General features: G+C 41.2%; 1 protein-coding gene across 1 annotated transcript in view; it reads right to left on the reverse strand.

Annotated features, from left to right (window-relative positions):
* Nucleotides 1–19,824, reverse strand: part of mfhas1 (multifunctional ROCO family signaling regulator 1) — a 39,131-nt gene extending 19,307 nt beyond the window's left edge. The window contains exon 1 of the mRNA XM_047372770.1: nt 15,934–19,824. Coding sequence (XP_047228726.1) covers nt 15,934–18,886 — 2,953 coding nt within the window. The 5' untranslated portion in view covers nt 18,887–19,824. The remainder of the gene's footprint in view (nt 1–15,933) is intronic.
* Nucleotides 19,825–21,695: the final 1,871 nt, after the last annotated feature.

A 21,695-nucleotide genomic window follows, 5' to 3' on the forward strand; every position in this document is an offset into this window, starting at 1 on the left:
TATCTTTTGTAAGTCAAATCCTGAGACTGTATAAATGTTGTAATGCCATGCAGGAACATCAAGGGTTTGAGGCGTTTTTGGCCAATAAAACATGTTAAACCATTTACAGATCTGTAAGGTTTCCAATATGTTCCCCCTTGTGAAATACGGAAAATGGTCCACACTCAGCTGCAGAAACAGTAACACACGCACACACACACACACACACACACACACACACACACACACACACACACACACACACACACAGAGAGAGAAGAGGCTAGCAGAGGATTATTAGCTGCAATTTCCAGGGAATTGATAGAGCTTCTGTTAACTACCACTACAGAGGGAACTTGAGGTCATAAACACTTCCTGAAACAGCTTTCAGACTAAATGTCAGTGCCATCAATATTAATATCATTTTAAAGATCAGATTTTGCAGACATCATAATGAAACCCTCCTGTTGAGACTCTCAAAGTCAGTTGCATGTTCAGCCTCCAACTCTTAGCTCTCCCTCATTCCCTGTTATTGTATCAACATTCTGTCCTGTCTGGAAAGAAATCATTGAAGCAGAGAAAAGGTATGGTGGCTGTTGTAGCTCAACTCAGTGTTACAGGTGTTTGCAAACAGGTAACAGCACAAAAAAACATCACTCCAAATACACACAGTAGCACGGTGTAAACAGCAGAGAACAAGACAGAAGTGAGGAGGCAGCCCGGGTTCCTTGTTTTTTTAACATTTAATTTGGCAGGTATGTGTTACAGTTGACAGGTAGTATATTAAATATAATGATATAATGTTACTGATTCAAATCATTTGTATATGTTGTGAGTGGAAATAGTTAAACTCAAATGCAGCTTTTTAGATTAAAGACTTCCTGCTTTTGGCTCCCTGCACAGTGGTTTCTTACTAAATGTCAGACAGATGGCTTCACACCGAGTCAGAAGGCCCACATTTACAGTTACATAGTTTACAGCCTTCATGGTCCACCTAAGGTCTACAGGGTGTCCAGGTCCTGTGGCTGCACAACAAGACCAAAGCATCAGGCCACCACCATGCCTAAGAGTTACTATTAGATGTGTTTGTGCTGAATTTGGCCAGACAGGCACAACCTAAGCTGTGCTGGAATATTCTTTTTAAAAAGAGTAGGATTTATCCTGGATACCAGTCCCAGTTATCCCAGTATTTTACATATTGCCCTGTCACAAGTCTGCGATGGAACTCTTAGGTTTCTGGATATTCTCTGTGCATAGCATGGTCTGACCTTAGCTGGGTTGGCCAGTTCTGCTTTTTACAGGTGGTCACACTGATGATGATGAGTTCACCAATAAACTTGATTAACAAGACATGGCTGCTGTGTACACATTGGGGTCTTATGAAAGTAGAAATGGTTCACTTGATATCTAACATTTATTTCACACAGTGTATCAGCTCCTGGGATGTTGTTTATGTGAGATTGTATTTACCTCTTTTTATTTAAGGCGTGGTAATTCGATACCTAGACACAGAAACGTAGTGGGGCGGAAACTTATTACTGTGACTAAATGGCTGAAAGCTTTCAGCATTTACTAAGCTTCTCTGTTTTTCACACTTTCAGTTGTTTCAAACTTCAATAAGATTTTCTGCAATGTAAAGTGAAACCGGAGTCATAATAAGTTCAGTTTCCTGGCTGAGGGCCTAGATACAGCTCCACAACAACAGATATTCTGTTCTTATTAACAACAGAATAACTATAGATGTTAAACAGTCTTTGCAGTGATCCATATGAAAGAGCAGATTTAAACCTTCAGCCCAAAGAAAGCAGGCAGCAGCAACAGCCAGAGAATCTGTTAACATTGGGAGGGATTCTGGTTTACTGGGTCGTCTTCTGACAAATTGGTGGTTGCTTGTGGCGAGCAGACAGCAGCCTCAGACTTGGGCTTTATCACTCTGCTGTTTAGTTGTGAAAACAAGTAGCCAAAAAGAGCCCATCTTATAAAACCAAACAGGACTTTTCAGCACTAACTACAGAAAGCAGTGAATGAGTAAAGTTTTCTGATCCAACTGCAGCCTGCATGCTCAGAGAAAAAGAATCTAACTGACATCCTTTGGCAGACATCTTAACTGCATGAACCTCACTGAGTGCTTCTGTGTTTTTAACGCGCCCCCTTCCGACTTTGACTATGCCATTCCAAAACCTTTTTTCTTTTTTTGGTTTATTTATTTTGATTTCTTTTTAACTATTCAGCAGTGAACCTACTGATGGACTTCAGACCAATGTCCTGCTACATAATGCTACAACAGGACATTCTGCATCTCATAAGTGTGCTTGAGCATAAGATCAAAAACTGATGGTTGAACATTCTCCTCCAAAACTTTCTGCCAGAGAGCAGAATTCATAATCCAAAGCAGCTCCAGATCATCACATTGTAACTTTGATTGTCAGTAAAATGCTGTATTAGTTTTATGCCAGATATTACAGGACAGGCACTTTAAAAACATCCACTTTAGTCTATTCAGTTCCACATTTTCCCTAAATTCTTTGCGATCATTGTCTTCTTCTTAGTCAGGAGTGGTTTTGGTCCTGGAACCCTCCTATTGATGCATTTTTTGCCCAGTCTTTTTCACCTTAAGCGAGGCAAATGAGTGCTTTAGATTATGTTCTGGGTCAGTGCACTCTTAGAGTAATTTTGGTTGGCCAACTGGGAAGGTTCACTACTGTTCCATGTTTTCATCATTTATGGATAATGGCTCTTACTGTGGTATTTTGTAGTCCCAAAGCCTTAAAATGGCTTTACAAGCCTCCCCAGACCAATGGGGGTCAATGACTTGGAGTTTTTCACAGCCATAAATGATTGGATATTTTTGAAATTATACGACTGATTTAAACTAAATTTCATCCAAGCTGGATACAACTGATAATTAATCATTCCATTTTGGATTGAAGCGATTTGTCTTCTGAAGTTTCTTCAGATGTCATTTGTTGGAAGTTGGCGCAATATAAATGACCTGAACTGAAATAATTTGAACACAATTGTAGGACTGAAGAGGATGAGCAGGGAGCTCTCTGGGCTTCCCAATTCATCATTGATCAACCCGTTCTGTCATCAGGTTCACACACCCGACTCTTCCCGACAAAGCCGCCGTCAGGATCCATCTCAGACCTGAGCAAGAAAAGCTGCAGCCTGAGTCACACGTATTGCAGGGTGATGTCACAGGATTGTCTTCCTGCCGACACATTACTCACCAGCCGACTCCACTCAGAGATGACACAAAACTCCTTTAGTGAAATTAACCCTGCGGCTTTGCAAAAAATACAGGAAAAATGTGATAAATGGTATTTATGGTTGTTTTTTAGCTCAAGAATAAACATAATCACATTCACTAATTTGTTGGAGCTTGTTTTGGTTGGTTAGTCTAAATACTTTAAAGCACCAACTTTAATGTTAACAGATTCATTCATCAAGTTCCAACTTTTCAACTTTGCAGGATGGAGCTTTGTCACAAGATGGCATCATGAATTCTCTCTTGGACTCAGAAGCAGACTTTCATGAAGCTGATCTTTATTGCTTCTTTTAAGTGTTTTTAAATAAAAATTGTGATCTAAATAAAGTTTTGCTGCAAGATTGTTTTTCCAGAATCAAACAACTAAATGATTATTTCAATGAGATGTGATTTTATACATTTACTCAGAGGTTTGTAGGCATGGCCAGAAAAACAAGGGTGCTCTCTATTCACTGGGCCAATACAGTGCCTTGCAAAAAGTACTCGGCCCCCTTGAACTTTTCAACCTTTTGCCACATTTCAGGCTTCAAACATGAATGATCCAATGTTGTCCCAAATGACTGATGATGATAAATAGAATCCACCTGTGTGTAATCAAGTCTCCGTATAAATGGACCTGCTCTGTGATAGTCTCAGGGTTCTGTTCAAAGCGCAGAGAGCATCATGAAGACCAAGGAACACACCAGGCAGGTCTGAGATACTGTTGTGGAGAAGTTTAAAGCTGGATTTGGATACAAAAAGATTTCCCAAGCTTTAAACATCCCAAGGAGCACTGTGCAAGCAATCATATTGAAATGGAAGGAGTATCAGACCACTGCAAATCTACCAAGACCCGGCCGTCCCTCTAAACTTTCATCTCGAATAAGGAGAAGACTGATCAGAGATGCAGCCAAGAGGTCCATGATCACTCTGGATGAACTGCAGAGATCTACAGCTGAGGTGGGAGAGTCTGTCCATAGGACAACAATCAGTTGTACACTGCACAAATCTGGCCTTTATGGAAGAGTGGCAAGAAGAAAGCCATTTCTCAAAGATATCCATAAAAAGTCTCATTTAAAGTTTGCCACAAGCCACCTGGGAGACCCACCAAACATGTGGAAGAAGGTGCTCTGGTCAGAAGAAACCAAAATCCAACTGTTTGGCCACAATGCAAACTTAAAACTGTGCACATATATTTATATTATATTGTAGATATGTTTATACTGTTTAATTTGTATTGTATTGCACCGACTACGCCAAAACAAATTCCTTGTATGTTCAAAATACATACTTGGCAATAAAGCTTTTCTGATTCTGATTCTGATATGTTTGGTGTAAAAGCAACACAGCTCATCACCCTGAACACATCATCCCCACTGTCAAACATGGTGGTAGCAGCATCATGGTTTGGGCCTGCTTTTCATCAGCAGGGACAGGGAAGATGGTCAAAATTGATGGGAAGATGGATGGGTCCAAATACAGGACCATTCTGGAAGAAAACCTGTTGGAGTCTGCAAGAGACCTGAGACTGGGACGGAGATTTATCTTCCAACAAGACAATGATCCAAAACATAAAGCCAAATCTACAATGGAATGGTTCACAAATAAACGTATCCAGGTGTTGGAATGGCCAAGTCAAAGTCCAGACCTGAATCCAATCGAGAATCTGTGGAAAGAACTGAAGACTGTTGTTCATGAACGCTCTCCATCCAACCTCACTGAGCTCCAGCTGTTTTGCAAGGAAGAATGGGCAAGAATTTCAGTCTCTTTATGTGAAAACTGATAGAGACATACGCCAAGCGACTTGCAGCTATAATTGTAGCAAAGGGTGGCGCTACAAAGTATTAACGCAAGGGGGCCAAATAATATTGCAGGCCACACGTTTTAGTTTTTTATTTGTTTAAAAAGTTTGACACATCCAATAAATTTCATTCCACTTCATGATTGTGTCTCACTTGTTGTTGATTCTTCACAAAAAATTTGAATTTTATATCTTTATGTTTGAAGCCTGAAATGTGGCAAGAGGTTGACCGGTTCTAGGGGGCCGAATACTTTTTCAAGGCACTGTATAGAGCTCATATCTGATCCTGAAGTTCTAAACTGGCACAGACATGTTTCAGCACACTGCTGGGAATAACATGGTATTCTGAGCACGTAAATGTTCTCAAAATCATAGAACTAAGGACTAGGCTGAGAAGGATTATGGGATAACAATGAGAGCAGTCTACAAAGTAAGGATTTTAACTGGGTCGCATGGTGAAATAACCAATGAGTCTTAGTCCACTCATAGGTTCCTCCTTCAGTGACTCAGAGGGAGTGAAGGGATCTGTTCAGGCCTGTTGCATATTCTCTGAATATCTGAACCAATCCCACCAACAATACCCATCCTCAGGTTTCCCAGCTGAAAAGGTCACCCATCCTCTCCCACTCAGACACTCCTTCCCTGTGAGGAGTTTCTCCTGCACAGAGCAACAACATCATGTTTCCTGTCTGCTGAAGCTGCTGCTACATTAGAGGAAAACTGCCGACAGATTGTTTTCCTAAAAGAGAACAAGGCCCATTTTCGCATCTTTGCTCTCATTACTTACATTCCTCTCATCTGTACTTTGGTCCCAAATAGGTGGACCAGATTGAAGCAAATGCTGAGATAAAAGATTAAACAGTTTGCAATTCCAACTTCAGAGCTGAGAGTGATCACTAATGAATATAACATGCATTTAACATGCATATATTCTTGCATACTAACGTCTGTGCTTGCTCTATCTATTCCGGTGCAACAATGTCATTTTTTCCTGATTGGAACAATAATGGATTCTATTCTACAAAGTCTAAACAATATTTTTTCTAAGTACAGGAAAAGAAATCTTCAGTTAAACTATGTAAATTGGAGATCCCTTTCCAACAGTATATTCACAGCACTGAGCTGTGGTGGAGACTGTGTGGACATACTGCAGCTCAGCCGCAATATGGTAGAGAGGACAGTCCTGCAGTGGATAGTGAAGGGAGCTCAGGTCATTCTGATTTTAGTGAAGCAGTGCCAACAGGGAGCTGAGGAATGTCTGAGACTCCTCTGCTGAACATCAAGCTAATGGTACTGTAACACCAACAGTAAAACCAGCAGACTGCTACACTGCTTTGAGTTGTGCTTCCTACCATCTGTCAGTCTGGAAAACATTTAGTATAAATACAATTTGACTTTAGATTGTGTTATTTTTACAGACTGAACCTTTTAAAATGACTAAAGATCTGTTGAAAAATAAAAGTCTGAGGATTTTCTTCCAGGTTTTGGTCCAGATATTTGATTCCATCTTTATAGCTGTAAATAATCCTTTTGCATTTTTAGCCATGGGTCATGACAACACGTGTCGCTCAAACCCTTAAAAATTATACAACAGGATGTAATCTGAACTCGTCTGCTCGGAAGACCTTAGAAGGAATTTGTTTTGGCTACAGACAGAACATCATTCTCCACACCACCTCTGCATAATACCACTGACCTTGTGGACCTCATGAAGAATCACAGCCAAACCAAGAAAACTTTAAGTAGAACTTAAAAAAACAGATGATTCACCTAAGCCCCACTTTATCTCTCACTGCTTTGTCCAACAGCTTATAAGATGTATTGGTTCTAAAGGACAAACTGATGAACCCACAGAAATTCAGACATTTAGTTTCTGTCTCCATTAACTGGACATAATTCTCATATAGCAACAATATTTTGGCTGAGTAGTGTGTGTGTGTGTGTGTGTGTGTGTGTGTGTGTATATGAAGTGCCTTGACATGACATTTCCTCAAAATGAAAAAGATTCAGCTTGAAGTTGAAAAGCTGCGACAGTCGCATGTCTGCACAACTGGAATGTTAACACTTGACCTGTGAGCCAATCAGGACAAACAGCAGCTCTGCTTTAACAAAAACCCTTGTTGGTGAGAATTTTTGGAAAAACTTCATTTATTTTGGTGGAATAAACCCAGACTTACATTATTTGAGTAATTTTGAAACAATTATTCCAGGTCTTCATGCTGCAGCGAAGCATTTTAATATGTCCTATAACTGAACTCGTGTACAGCATTCTAATCAGACCACAAGCTGTCATTTAAAACCAAGTGTATCTGTGGGTTCCTGGATGGTAGCTACAGTTCTCTGTTTTAAAAATTGAAACGGAAACGAAAAAAACAGGGTGTAGTTCAGCCTATAAAACTGTTAATGTTTCAGTCAAATGTGTTCCCAGGAGGTTTTTGGTGTGGGAATGATTTAATAAGTGATCCATGTTGCTTTAGTGATTCAATGCTTGAGGCAGAAACATGAGCCTTCAGTCTGAACATGTTCAAACTGCTACCTGGCTCAGCTTCATCACAAATATACAAGTGAAAGAAATGTGGGCCGGAGTAGCCTGAAGCTAAAGCAACACTACAACTGTGTGAATGTGACGGCTGGGAGGAGGCCAACGCCTGCAGGACAAGCGGCTCCTAACCTCTCGTCTCCCCTCCGTTGCACAGACTGTCGCTCCAGAGTCATTTAAAAAAGATCGTCTGCGTCTGACTGCCTGCTGCTGGTAAACTCAAGCTAATCCCAGCAGATCCTGTAACTGGATTAAGAGTTGGAACAAAAGTCCTGTGATGAGCAGCTGCAGTCACACGTGTCCTCAGGGATACAAAACACATATTTTACGGCCTAAAGTGCACAAACAGCTGATTAATCATTCACCAGATCTACTGAAGCACAATCTGTGGCTCTCCCTGTTAACATTCAATCTACAGGTTAAAGGAAAAAATATTACAAGCTGGATCCAAGTGATTTGACTAAAGTAGAGTTAATGTTTATTTACTTATTTATAATGATAATTCTGGACAAAATAATTATTTATTATATTTGATATTTACAGCAATGGGGAAAAGAATGTCTTGTGTTTTATGTTTCTGAACATAATAAAAATGATCTGGTCGTCGCTAAGCTCTAAAATAATTCAGATTTAAAAACTAAATAACAAAATAAGTACTCATTTGCTGCTTTCAAAACTTTAAAAAGGAAAGTAAAGCAAAGTGCTGCTTATCAAATTCATTTGATTAACTGATGATCAGCATGTATGATCACATCTACAAAAGCAGTTCTTCTGGTAGAGTTAGCTGGTCTGGAGTTCATCAGTGTGAACAACACGTCAAGGTGGACAGACATCACCAATGGTTATTAGACTATTTACAAACTATTTCAAGTTGAGCATCCAATAATAAGAATAATCATTAAAAAGTGGCAAATATTTAAAATAGTCAGTCTTCCCATGAGTAGACATCCCAGCAAATTAACCCCAAGATCAGCAATACTCAGAAAACCCAGAATTCCATCTTAGACTCCATAGGAATGACGGAATAATCGGAAAAGACTGAACAAGTTTGGCTTGTTTGGTAAGGGTTGCCAGGTGAAAATCTGTTCTCTAAAAACAATATGACAGCGAGACTTAGGTTTGCATCTGACTGAACCACAAGCCTCCTGGAACAATGTCCTTTGAACAAATGAAAGCAAAGAGGTTTGGCCATACAGTACAGTAGCATGTCTGGAGACAACCAGGAACAGTGTAGACATATAACCACAAACATCTGGTACCAACAGTCGGGCAAGGTGGTGGAGGCATCATGATGTAGGCTTGTTTTGCAGTCATAGGACTAGGGTACCTTGCAGTCATTGAGTTGATGATGAACTCTGTTCACCAAAGTAATCTAGAGTTCAATGTGAGACTATCTGACTGACAGCTGAAGCTCGGCTCAAACTGGGTCAACAGGACAATGATCCCAAACACAGCAGCAAATCCACAACAGAAAGAAAACAGGATGCTATAATGGTCCAGTCAAAGTCCAGACCTCAAGCTGAATAAAATGATGTAATGGGGACTGGAGAAAGCTGCACAGAAACAAGTGGGTCAAAATTCTGATACCACAGAAAACAAGTACTTTAAGGGTCCACTGCCAAAGGTGGTCCATCAAGCTAAGTTATAAGTTTACTTATCCATACACAGCTTTCTAATTCCAACTTCATTTTTGTTTATAAAATAAGTGTGTAAACTGTTGTGTGTCTATGTACACTTCAGGTTTGATTTATATGTTTGAACCTAAAGACCAGATCAGTTTTAACCCGAGACATGAAAAGCGACTCTGCTTTTTTACCATAAACATAATTACATTTCTGAGCCTAAATGAATAATATAGATATAATATAATATAAATAAAGTACAAATAATTGACTAGAATGAAAGAGGATGCTAATTTATCTTAATTTAAGGTTGAAAGTGATTTCTCAGCAATATTTTGGCATTGATAACAGGACATGAAGCCTTTCTGATGTTATTTTGTGATCTCCTTCCAGCAAAGTCAAAACCCAGAAAGGCAGGCAGGTAGAAAAGACCCACAAGCTTAAATAACCTGTCACAAGCTTACAGTCTCTAAGCAAATCAGATGACCCAACCGCGAAGTGCTGAGGGAGCGAGTACTTGCTGGTCACACCTGAAAGCTTCCTACAGCAGCTACCTCAGGATGCTCACTGGTCCCAGTGTGTGTTTGAGACACAGATCAGCTCGAGTCTGACAGAGTAATGTGAAGATAACTTCAGGAGCATCATGATTTTAGGTGCTTTTAAGGACAACAACAACCGAAGAGGGTGCATCTAAAACAACCTTTCATTATCTGGAACTGTTCATGACTTCTGTGTTTTCCTCCCAGTCACACATTGCATTGTAACACTAAGGAACACAAAAGGTTTCAAATGAACCACACATTCTGAGAGTGTTGCTCTGCTGCCTGCGACAAGAGTAATCCTTCACTGACAACTCCTGGAGCTCTGATGAGTCTGAGCCTCGAGGTCGGAATGAACTCTGCTTCATCTATTTTTATGTTTTCTAATTTTGTACCATAGATTCCTTGTGAAGCTTAGAGAGGGTCTTCACCATTGGATGACCTGCAGTCACCAATACGTATTTGTAAAGGCTGAGCAGCAAAGCTGGCAAGCCGTCAGAGATGTTTAACAGGCTTTAGGAGGAGCTAATGAACAAAAATGAATCTACAGGACCTGAGAATCTGGACTTTTTTCCTACCTGTTTACTTTCTGAGAAGTTTCACCACTGATCTCAACCTTTCAAAAAGTTTCACATGGCTGAATGCAGCCGTGTTCCCCATCAGTCTGTCTTCTCCATCACAGGCGAAGCTTAGATGTTGTGATGCTACTCTGAAGAAGATACTTGCAAATAAACAGCATATCATGCTGCCAGAATGAAACAATATCTCGACTAGCATCAGCTCAAACATTTTGCTCTTATCTTAAATTGTTTTATTGTCTTTCATTTCCTTTTAATGCTTTTTTATCTTAACTGCTTCATCCTCATGACGTTTTATCTTTCTGGCCACATTTGTAAGTTTAAACAGCCATTTTAAACAGTTTTTATTGTCTTGTGTTGATTTTTGTTCATATTTTAAATTACTTAATGTCACTCCTTTTACCATTTTTGGCTGATTTCTACTTGTAAAGCACTGTGTGCAGCATGAGTTGAAATGAACTGGAAATGTGCTATATATAGAGATTTGACCTTGACCTTAGCATGGAACAGAGGAGCCTGGTAAAACCAGACCGCATTAGCATAGGTCAGTTAATCAATATCAGTCTATTGACTTATAACATCATATCATGACACTACACCAACATTTTATTTTCCATTCAGCACAGATATATGGAAAGACACCAGGTTCCAAAGCTATAGACATCCTCATGCTGAGTGAGTCCGGTTTTAACCAGTGATTGAAACTGAGAGTTTCTCTTACACTGGACGTTTCTTAGAGAATGGAGACAAAATGACAAACATTCTAACTTTTGCTATCTCTCCTCACTGCTAAAGCACTAATGAACAGTCTAAATTAGTGTTAAGCAAGTCCTGTCCTTAAGGACCAGAGCCCTTCATGTTTTAAAGGGTTTCCATCCTGAACTCAGCAAATTTAAATAAATGGCTCATTAGGAGGCTGCTACAGAATGTGGGAACAGGCTGAGAAGATAATTAAACAAGCTAAATGAGGTGTGAGAGTAAGAACACATCAAACCTGCCAAAAATAGCATGTTTAATATATTTTTTGCCATAACTATGGGAAAAGCTCTGTTGAACAATGACCTCCACAGGTACATGTTCTGCTCAATGTTTGGGTTATTAAAATAAGCAGGCTTAACTATAAACTAAAGTTAAAGAAGATAGCATTCTCCCTTCATTAGCGCAAGTAAGATGGATGAATAAATGAACATTAAATCCCCCCGACCCCCTGAGGGGAAACTGTGATGTCATTTAAACCTTTTATAAGATCCCGTACTAACAAAATGTCAAACAAAAATAAACTATTTAGCAGATTTACACTACATATTAAAGCTATCAACCCAGAACAGAGAATGTTCTGAGCTGTGACCCGTGACATGTGAATCATAGAAAAAAGACAAAGGAGAAGATGCTAACAGACCAATACACAAAAACAGCCTGGGTCTTTGTTCTGAGACAGAGCGGATCATCTGGGGAAAAAGTGTGTTTAGTCTCTGTGGGTCCAAACCAAATCAACACACTGGAGTCAGCAATATCATGTCCATAAAAGGCCCGATGAAGCAGATCTCCTAACACACAGCATACCAATTATACCTTGTTGTTTGTAGTCTCTGTTTCCTAATCTCCCACGTCTCTTTTGACTTCAGGTTGTTAAACATCATTTGATCAGTTTTAATCTCTTGATTTTCAGGGAATGTGCCTCGCTGTTTTCCTTTGACCAGAAGAAAATGTGCCTTTCAGCCATGAATCAGTAAATCTTTCAGCCTCCATCCACATGACTCTTTCCTTCCAGCAGACCTGCAGCCTGTTTCCTTTGAGCACAGCTGAACTTTACCCAAAAAAACAAACCCAGATTCTTTTTCTAAATATAATGAGCAGGGGAAAATGGCTCCACAGCTGCCAGCACACAATGTGCCATAAAAGCCTGAGTCCTTTCTATTTGTTCTGCCTCACCGACAAAGTGTAAAAGCTTGCTTATCTGCTGGCGCAGAATGAGTCCTGCAGGAGGAGTTTCTGGCTTTTATCTGGATGACTGCAGCTAGAAAACAACTTGTTAAACATCAGCAATGTGATCATTCTGCTGTCACACCCAAGCTGTTCAGATCAAAATGCCAATATCAGCCAACATTTCACACTATGCTGGACCTAAACATCTGCACCAAGCCATTTAGACTCTGAGAAGTCTTAAAGCCCCAGGACCTGATCACTGAGGTGTAAAATGTGTAACAAAACTACATTCAGTGGAAATGATTCTCCGCGGAGTCACAGGGACAGAGGCTGGATGATCACCTGCTTCCAGTTTCTCCAGAAATGTTCTGTTTTACTTTAGCTAGGATCAACAAATTAACAACAACCGTTAACTGTGGTTCAAATGTCTATACGGGGTGTAAGACAAGATCATGTCTTGGTGGTGGTTCAACACAACAGCAAAAATAAATTCTTCTATCCTTCTATTCTATTTCTTTCTATTCTTATTATTTTAAACAGAAAGTAAGTCTCATTAAAACAGACAAGAAAAACAAACCATCTCAGTTGAAGGCTCTACTGTACAGCCAGGCAGGACTTTTTTTTTGTACCTGGTACCTTCACTTCTAAATTAAGAACATTTAATGGTGGATATGAAAAGGCTTCTCTCACTCTTCTGGATAAGATTTCTAGGCATTTAGATAAGGCTACATCATGTCTGAACAGGCCACAACCAGTTTGTGTCAATATTTTCTCTCATTGCCATGTCTTAATCACAGGTGTTCCACAGGGGTGTGTTTTATCACCTCTAACATTTTTAGTTCATACAAATGAGTTAAACAATAAAACACAAGACTTCTCCTTAATAAAATATGCTTATGACATGGCCCAAGAAACTTGCAGGATGTTAACAACTTCATCTACTCTCACTATATTAAATACATGTTCCCTTGATATAACAGAAGCTTTCTTCACCCCAGTCTTGGTTAAACCAAAGATATGGTTAAACCAAAGACCTGCTCAGCAGGAGGAATGGAAGATGGTTACTACAAGGTCTGTTTTAAGGCCAATAATTGTAAAACACCAAGGAGTGGAGCAAGTTACTAAATTTCGTTACCTAGGAACAATTGTAGACAACAGATTTTATTTCTAAATCTATGTAAATTGCAATTCTAGTCATGAAAAGATTCTTAATTTTCCAGAAAACTGAGAAGCTTTAATGTAAACAAACGTTGACCACTGTTTACAGGACATTTACTGAGAGGGTTCTCTCCTCGGTACAGGAACCTTTCTGCTAAATTTCAGAACAAACTGAATTAGGTGATCAAGTAGACCAATAAGAGTTTGGCTCAAACCAGCCCTCACTCCAGAAATTCTATCATCAGTCCATCTATATATGCTAAGGAGAACTTTCAATTTCAAGTAAATGTAATGGACTAAAAGTTTCTTACAGGTTAAATATCAAACAAAAAGCTTGAATTGGAATTGAAGTCTAAAACTAAAAAAGTCTAAAATAACTAAAAATAAGCTGTTAAAAAACAGCACAAACTAAAAATTGCCACTAATCATATTTACATTTGAAGGTACACACCTAAAACTAAATCCTCACAACTCACCTGCTATGACTATGTTCAAAGGCCAGGTGGCGCTTGTTAAGCACATAGTGGTGTTTATGTCTGGTGGAGTTTTTAACAGCTATTGGATGCTGCCACATGTTGTAAAATAGAACAATTGCAAGGCTTTTGGCCTTCCATTCTTCCACAACTTGCCCTTGCCCTCTTCACTGTTGTCACAGATCCCCTCAGACAGCAGCTATGGTAGCACAGCCTGAGTGAAGACATGAGGTCATCCCCCTAGTGTCCACCTGATCTGAGAAATGTGTTGATCAGCAGATTTTGATGCAGATGACAACGTGTTCATGACGGCACAAAGCAATTTTGCATGTAATTAAAGCACTGAATGCATTCAAACAGCCTCCCTGCATGAAGATCGCGACAGAGCGCTGTGTTTTGGATGTTCCCTAAGGTAAGTCCTTCACACCTTATGCAGGTACATGCTGCGAGGATTCATGGCTGCGTGGAACAATGATCAGAGAGGGGCGTGTGACATTACCATGTTTTGATATAAATAAATGTTTTTGACACCACTACTTCCTCCACTGCTCACATTCTAATGCCATGCCCACATCTTAGCTAAATTCTCTGGCTATAGGGGAAGTGTAATCAGCAGCATTTTAAAAACTTGGTATTTTAGACCTTTAACATTTAAAATATCTGCTTATGATTTGACATAATAAACACTGTGGATATGATCAAATATTCTGTATTATTTGTTCAGGCAGCTAAAAGCACACAAAACTTCTGACAGTGTAAAGCTCACTGTAACTGTGTGTCAGCCATCATGTCTGAAAGCATCCCAGGCTGGTCGGCCTTGGGCAACATGCCGTGTCAACATTTCAAGCCAAAATGGAAACTGTCACCACAATGCAGCCTCCTGTTCCAATAACAGATTACTAAATTTATGGACAGTGTGAAGTCATATAGAACCAGAAGATAATTTGGATATAACACACAGACCACCTGAGTTATTGTCACATAAAGTCAAAATCTAAGCTGTCTGATGATCTTATCTCTGTCGGAGCTTCTCCTCTAAACTGTGTGAAGGCATGTGAAGAGCAAAAACGGATCATCTAATTCGTTTAAATTTAGTAAAACTAATTTCCTGAAAGGTTCATAATATATTGCAAAATATGAGAACACATGACACCACAGCCTTCAACAGCATCTGACCAGTTCCACTCCATCTAACCTGCTGCCAGTAGAAGCAGAGCCCAGCTCTAAAGGCAGGTCATGGTGCAGCTGCAGCCCAACCAGCGCTGAAGATTATTTCTGACCCTGAGGGAGGGGGTTACCTCTATGAAGCCTCCTCCTGTCTGTCTAACCCAATGTCAGAGGCAGCAGCATTGTTCCACCTCCATCCCCCCTCTGACGGAGGCATCTGGCTCCATCTTCCATGGAGCTGCATTCTGAATCAGGGTGTGGCTGAATCTGATTACTGACAAATCTTTATCTCACAGTAACGCCAGACAAGGACAAAGAACTCAATCAAATTTCACATCACTCTTTTTTTTAAGACACCATCAGAAAGGCTGCATTATAACCACCTGCCCAGGACAAGGAAACTCCTAATGATTGTACATAAATTGTTCAAGGTGTCAGAGGGGTTTACAGCATTAAATTTTCCTTAAAAGGAGACATAAACACAAGATCAAGCATTAGATTATATTGAATTCAGTTTTATGTTAAATCTTGCAGTGAGCCAAGTTGATAAGGAAATTCAATGTTAGTTTTCTTTCAAAATTGAACTTTCATGAACTTTCAGACAATTTTTTATCCAAATATGATTTGTTAACAGCTCTGTTGTGTGACAAAAGGGACCTATGCCCTTAGCATATAGTAATATTAGTATATTGTAGAATTCAGAGCCGTTTAACTTTATTCATCCTGTATATAATGTGCAGATACCTATATTTTTTATTAGAATTACTGAATAATTCCTGCACCACTCCCAGTTCAATGTGGTGAACTTCTCTGACTTTCATTAATTTATCTGGATGAAAGGGACCCACCTGGGTGAGCTCAGACAGGAGATTTCACTCAGCAGAACCCATCAAACAGGACTTACCCGGGAAGGCATGCGGGTTGGAGGACCCTCTCTTGAGGCACTTGGAACAGAGAATATGTACAGAATAGTGCAGGCCTGGCCACTCTTGCAGCAACATGTTCAGCTCCTCCACCAGTGGAGTGACAGCCTGCCAGGCAGTCCAAATGTTAGGCAGTGAGGCGTGGCTGGCGATGGACAGAGTTTCTGCGAAGAGTTTGCCCTTGGAGGGCTGGTGGCTGATCACCACTGGGACTTTACCCCGATGGGCAAATATCTGATGCCTGCCATCTGACCGCTGAACCACATGGTTGTTGATCTTCACACTGAAGCGTGCAAACAGTCCAGGAGGAAACAGGAAAGGGAAGCTGTACTGGATGTACAGCTGTTCCACTGAGAATAAAGGGCTAATAGGCAGAAAGTTTCCTCCAGCTAAGTCTTCCAACAAAGCTCCCTCACTACTGACATAGCTAGGAAACTTGTACCACGCTGTGGCCCCATTCAGGGGCTTGGTTCGGGGTTTGGTGATGCAGTAGCAGATCCCCATCTTCTCCAGGAGCTCCATAATGAGGTGGAGGTCCTGCTGTGTCTGGATGTGCGGTCTAAGAAGCAGGCGGATGACATTGGAGGGCAAGAGGCCATCATGGAGGAAGCCCTCCAGGTGTTCCTGAAGATGGGTGACCCTGAGGTTCTCTCCCTTCTCATCCTCAATGACCAGACTCACTCTCCCCTTGTCTCCCCGTTCCCCCTCAGACAACAGCCGGTTCAAAAGCGTGGACTTGTCCCTCTGAAAGAAGACATTAAGAATTGCTATAAAACGTGGAAGATTGTGGAAAACATACTCCTTCAGTGTGATGCTATCTTCAAAGTAGAGCAGTTTCCCACTCTCATGCAGGTAGGACAAGGCGCTTTGCAGTCGGTCCTCTGTAAGTCCCGCCTGGAGGCCCAAACGGGCTGAGCTCCACCATGAGAGCCACAGATCTTTGGACTTAAAGTGCAACTCCTCCAGCATCTGCCAGGACTTTGGCAGCACACGGTGAAGGTTGGGGAATATCTCCCGGTGGTCTACAACTGACATGAGCTTCTCCCTCAGCTTCTGGATGTTCTTCTGGGTCTCCGTGCAACTAACACACAGGACCGGGGACAGGATCTGCAACCTCTGGTTTAGCATGTACTGCAACTGGGCTTTCCTGCGCCTCAGGTTTCTGTCGCTGACACCATAAAAGAGGACATGTGGGCTGGAGGTGCGGACTTTGTAGCCTTGCTCCAGAGCAAGGTCCACCTGCTGTACCAGGCTCCTCAGACACTGGATGTCACTCCTCTCCTGCAGGCCGATCTGTCTGTGTATGTCCAGAGTTTTCTCCTCCACCTCCATCTCTCCACACAGGTCTGAATGTGTGCCCACCAAGCACACCACAGCATGGGGGACTTTAGCAAACAGTAGGTGAAGAAAATACCCAACATGGGCATAAAAGTTCTTGGGTGAGTAAGCTTTAAGATTGACAACAAGAACACAGAGAGCACCAGGGGAGAAAAAAAAGGGTTTAATGAGGTCATAGTTTTGGTTCCCTGACAAGTCATACACTAAGAATGTTAGATGGCGATCAGAGTCAGCCACCCAATTAGTGACTTCAATTCCTTTGTTTTCCTGTGTTCCTCTTACATTCCGTTCAGTTCCAAGCAAACTATGTCTCAACTTGGTTTTCCCAGCATTTGCTGTCCCCATCAACACCAGTTTCAGCCATGGCTTCACAGCAAGCTGAGACTGTGCAAGCTCCTCCTGATAGACAGCAATGTATGGGATTCCCTTCATGCATACCTCATATGGAGGCTGGATGAGAGGGTTATCTTTCACCTTCCAAATATTAACCCTGGACAGCTTCCCAAAATGATCTGGAAGAATGGCTAATTGGTTACCCTGTAAAACAAGCTCCTCCAACTTCTCCAGCTCCACAATCGAATCAGGTAGATGAGTGATGTTGTTATTGTCAAGCCAGAGATTTACCAGCTTCACCAGCTGAGCGATTTCCTCTGGAATATGAGTCAGTTTATTTCTGCTCAGGTAGAGTTCCTCTAATCCTGTGATGCTTAAAATAGCATGTGGAAAGTTCTTAAAGTCATTAGAAGACAAATTCATCATTTTCAGTCTTTGCAGCTGAGCAAAGGATGAAGGCAGCACTGTGAGGTTGTTCCCATCCAGCATCAGGCTCTCCAAGTTGTGCAGATGACAGAAAGTGTCAGGCAAAGAGGACATGTGCAGACTGCTGAGCCACAGAATCTTGGTGAACTTCAGCATCATGATGTCAGCCGGCAAAGCCTGAAATTTGTTCCCAGAGAGGTCGAGCTCCTCAAGCTCACCCAGGGCGAGGATCTCCGCAGGGAACCGATTCAGCTTGTTGTGATCTGCATCCAGAGTTCGCAGCTTGCAAAGGCTGGTGAAGGACCTGGGGAAGTCGCGCAGGTCGTTGAAACTGATGTCAAGTTCCTCCAGTGATTGAAGTGCTCCAATTTGAGCTGGAAGGTTCTGTAGTTTGTTGTGACTGATGCACAGCTTCTTCAATTCTCTCAGCTGTCCTACACCATCAGGTAGGCTCCTCAAACAATTGTGACTTATATCAAGCTCTACCAGCTGCCCCAGCTTAAGAACCACCCTAGGCACCGCGGTGAACCTGTTCCTGCGAAGGATAAGGATGCGCAGATTGTTGAGGGTGGACTGCAATCCGTCCGGCAGCTCCTGGAGGGAGTTGTTTCCTAGGTTGAGCACCTCTATGTCGGATATATCGTCGGGTAGGACGATCTGGTTATTTTTGGAGCAGAGGGTCAGCTGGCGAAGGTTGCTCCGAAGCTTCCTGGAGCGGAGGGCAGCATCCCTCCACAACCTGGCCGTTTTCAGATTGTTCTCCTTTTCCTCCATGGCGCTGCACCCAGATCCCTCCTTCTCCTCCTCCTCGTCGTTGTTTTCATTGAGAGTTTTCATGGTTTCTGAACAGGCAGCATGGTAGACGAATCCCCTCAAAAAGCAGCGCTCCTCCGATCAACAAATCGTCTGTCAGAAGGGAAACAACAGCCCTTTGGTGTCGGCTAATAATCAAGTGTTGTGGCAGCAATGGGAGGAGTGCCTGCGGCCGCGGAGACATCCTCTTCTCCTGCGCCACTCAGCACACAAGAGCAGACCTCCGCGGTTAAAGTTCCAGCTTTAACCCCGAACCTGAGGCCCAGGGCTCCGCCTGCCATCGGATCGTTACAGCCAACATTTCCGTGCACTGATGCCGCCCCTCGGGCTCTCGCTAACCGGGAGGAGCCGAGTGTTTGTGATGGCTTGTAGAGACGCCGTGCGTCCGCCGGGGAGCAGAGAGTGGAAGTGATGCAGCAGCTGCAAACACTGCGTCAGATTTCTCAGCGCTCCTCCTCCCTTTCTCCACCCGCCCGCTGTGCCGACAGAGGAGGAGGGAACGTGGTCGTGCTCCCATGGTTTTCCTGCTGCAAAAATCAGGACGACATTCCAGAGCATAAATGCTGTTATAATGCTGATTTAAAACATGTAGGTCTCAAGGTTTTAAGGAAATGAACATCTAAATACATTTTTACGACATGGAAAGACTTAAATATTCTGCTGATTTTAATTTAAAAAGATCAGGGAACAATCAGCCACTTTTTCATGTTCTTTTCCGCTTCCTTCTGGTGGAATTATCCTTGGAAAGAACAATCCTGGAAAGAAAAGAATAATTGTGTTTTATGCCTAAAAATGAATTACTTGTTATAATACGTTTGCTAAAACACAATAAGAACGCCACTGTTATACAAAGAGAGATCATATTTCTCCTATTTTAGCTTCTCTTCATTGGCTCCCTGTTAAATCCAGAATAGAATTTAAAATTCTCCTCCTCACATATAAAGCCGTTAATGATCTAGCTCCATCATACATCAGAGATCTGATTGTTTCATATGTTCCTAACAGAGCCTTCCTCCCTCCCTGTTGGATGGAGTAAGGGTGAGTCAGGTTTAGCCAAACTGGCTCAGTTATGGTTGAGGTCCAAACACACCCTCCATTTCTGCTACCTGTATGACTCCTTCTCTTTTCCAATGGTTATAATCAGTCTGACAGAGAGAGGTATCCCAATCCTTGTAGTTTTTAGTATAACAATGACCATCAGTGGGACCCTTTGTGGGGTTCCTTGAGACGACATTGTTGAAAATAAGCGCCGTTTAACTAAATAATCTGAACTGAAACTATCTCTGTAGTTATGCTGCTATAGGCTTAGGCTGCTGGAGGACATAACAACCACTTTCACCCTCTTTGCTACATTCTCACACTACTCTCCAATTTTGCATTATTTGCTGTTAATTCAGCTTTTAACTTTATGTTCTCTCTCTTCCTAGAAGCTACACCTGGCCTGACTCTGTGTCTACCTGTGACACCTTTCTGGAGAGGGGAATCGTCCGAGCTTCTGTTGGCAACAACTTAATGCTCACCTTCTACAGATGATCCACATGGCCCTGTCTTTCAGTGTTTAACCCTTTCTCTCTCCTAGACAGCAATTGACTGAGCTTTTACTGTGACTAACTCTATGTGCTCTCTTTCAGACTCTAACCTTGAAAACTGGCTCAGAGTTTATCTGTTCTTTCTTTCTAGATGAAACGACTAAAGGAGCTACATCCATTAACATTTACTTTTCCTTCCCATAGAAAGTACTCCTGGATCAGTGCTTCTTTGTTCTCTTTGTGTCTCTGCTCTGTTCTCTCAAACCCAGTCGGTCGTGGCAGATGGCCGCTCACACTGAGCCTGGTTCTGCTGGAGGTTTCTTCCTGTTAAAAGGGAGTTTTTCCTCTCCACTGTCGCTACATGCATGCTCAGTATGAGGGATTGCTGCAAAGTCAACGCCAGTGACTGTCCACTGTCTCTACATGCTCATCCAGGAGGAGTGAATGCTGCAAGTCACTGACTGGATGCAATCTGCTGGGTTTCCTTAGATAGAAAAACTTTTTATCCAATTTGAATAAATAACTGAATCTGACTGAACTGTTCAATGATTACGATTAATTGGAATGTATGAACCTGACTGTTGTGAAGTGCCTTGAGACGACATGTGTTGTGAATTGGTGCTATATAAATAAACTGAATAGAATTGAATTGAATTATACACAGTGTTCTATATACAATACATTAATATTTACCTATAATTAAAATAAAAACAAGCTGTTTTTTCTGGTGCTGATGTAAAACATCTGAAAACGCCTACATGACTCTGACTCCATCTAGTGGACAGGGTGTATAAGTTGAACAAACAACTTAGTTACTCTACAGTCTGCACAGGACAAGAAAAGGCCACTTACTTTTTAGTTCAAAAGCGTTACACAATTAAACACTGTACGAAAATAATCTATGTGTTACCAGGTCAATACTGCTTTGTTTTCTACTCTTATTTTTCTACATTTATTTACAAAAAATAGGCAACCAAAAACAGAGAGACTGCAGCAAAATTACAGAAATAAATGGAATCAACAGTAAAATATAGAAAGGTGTAAATGTGTAAATCCACATAACACAAGATAATACAAAAACAATATAACAGAGAAAAAAGAATAGTACAAAAATCTAGAAGTCATCTAAAATTTCTAGTTGAAGTTTTAGTGAGTGGCAGTTTCAGATCAGCATCAAATGAGAAGCATTTTATTTCAACTTCGCATATTGAAGATCTTTTGTATTACAGCAGTAAATGTTTAGCATATTTTTGAAAAGTACTTTTTTTTACTTTATTTCAAATGAAAAAACTCAAAAGGATGTA

Source organism: Girardinichthys multiradiatus, chromosome 8 (assembly GCF_021462225.1).
Source record: "Girardinichthys multiradiatus isolate DD_20200921_A chromosome 8, DD_fGirMul_XY1, whole genome shotgun sequence".
In the NCBI taxonomy this organism is placed as follows: Eukaryota; Metazoa; Chordata; class Actinopteri; order Cyprinodontiformes; family Goodeidae; genus Girardinichthys; species Girardinichthys multiradiatus.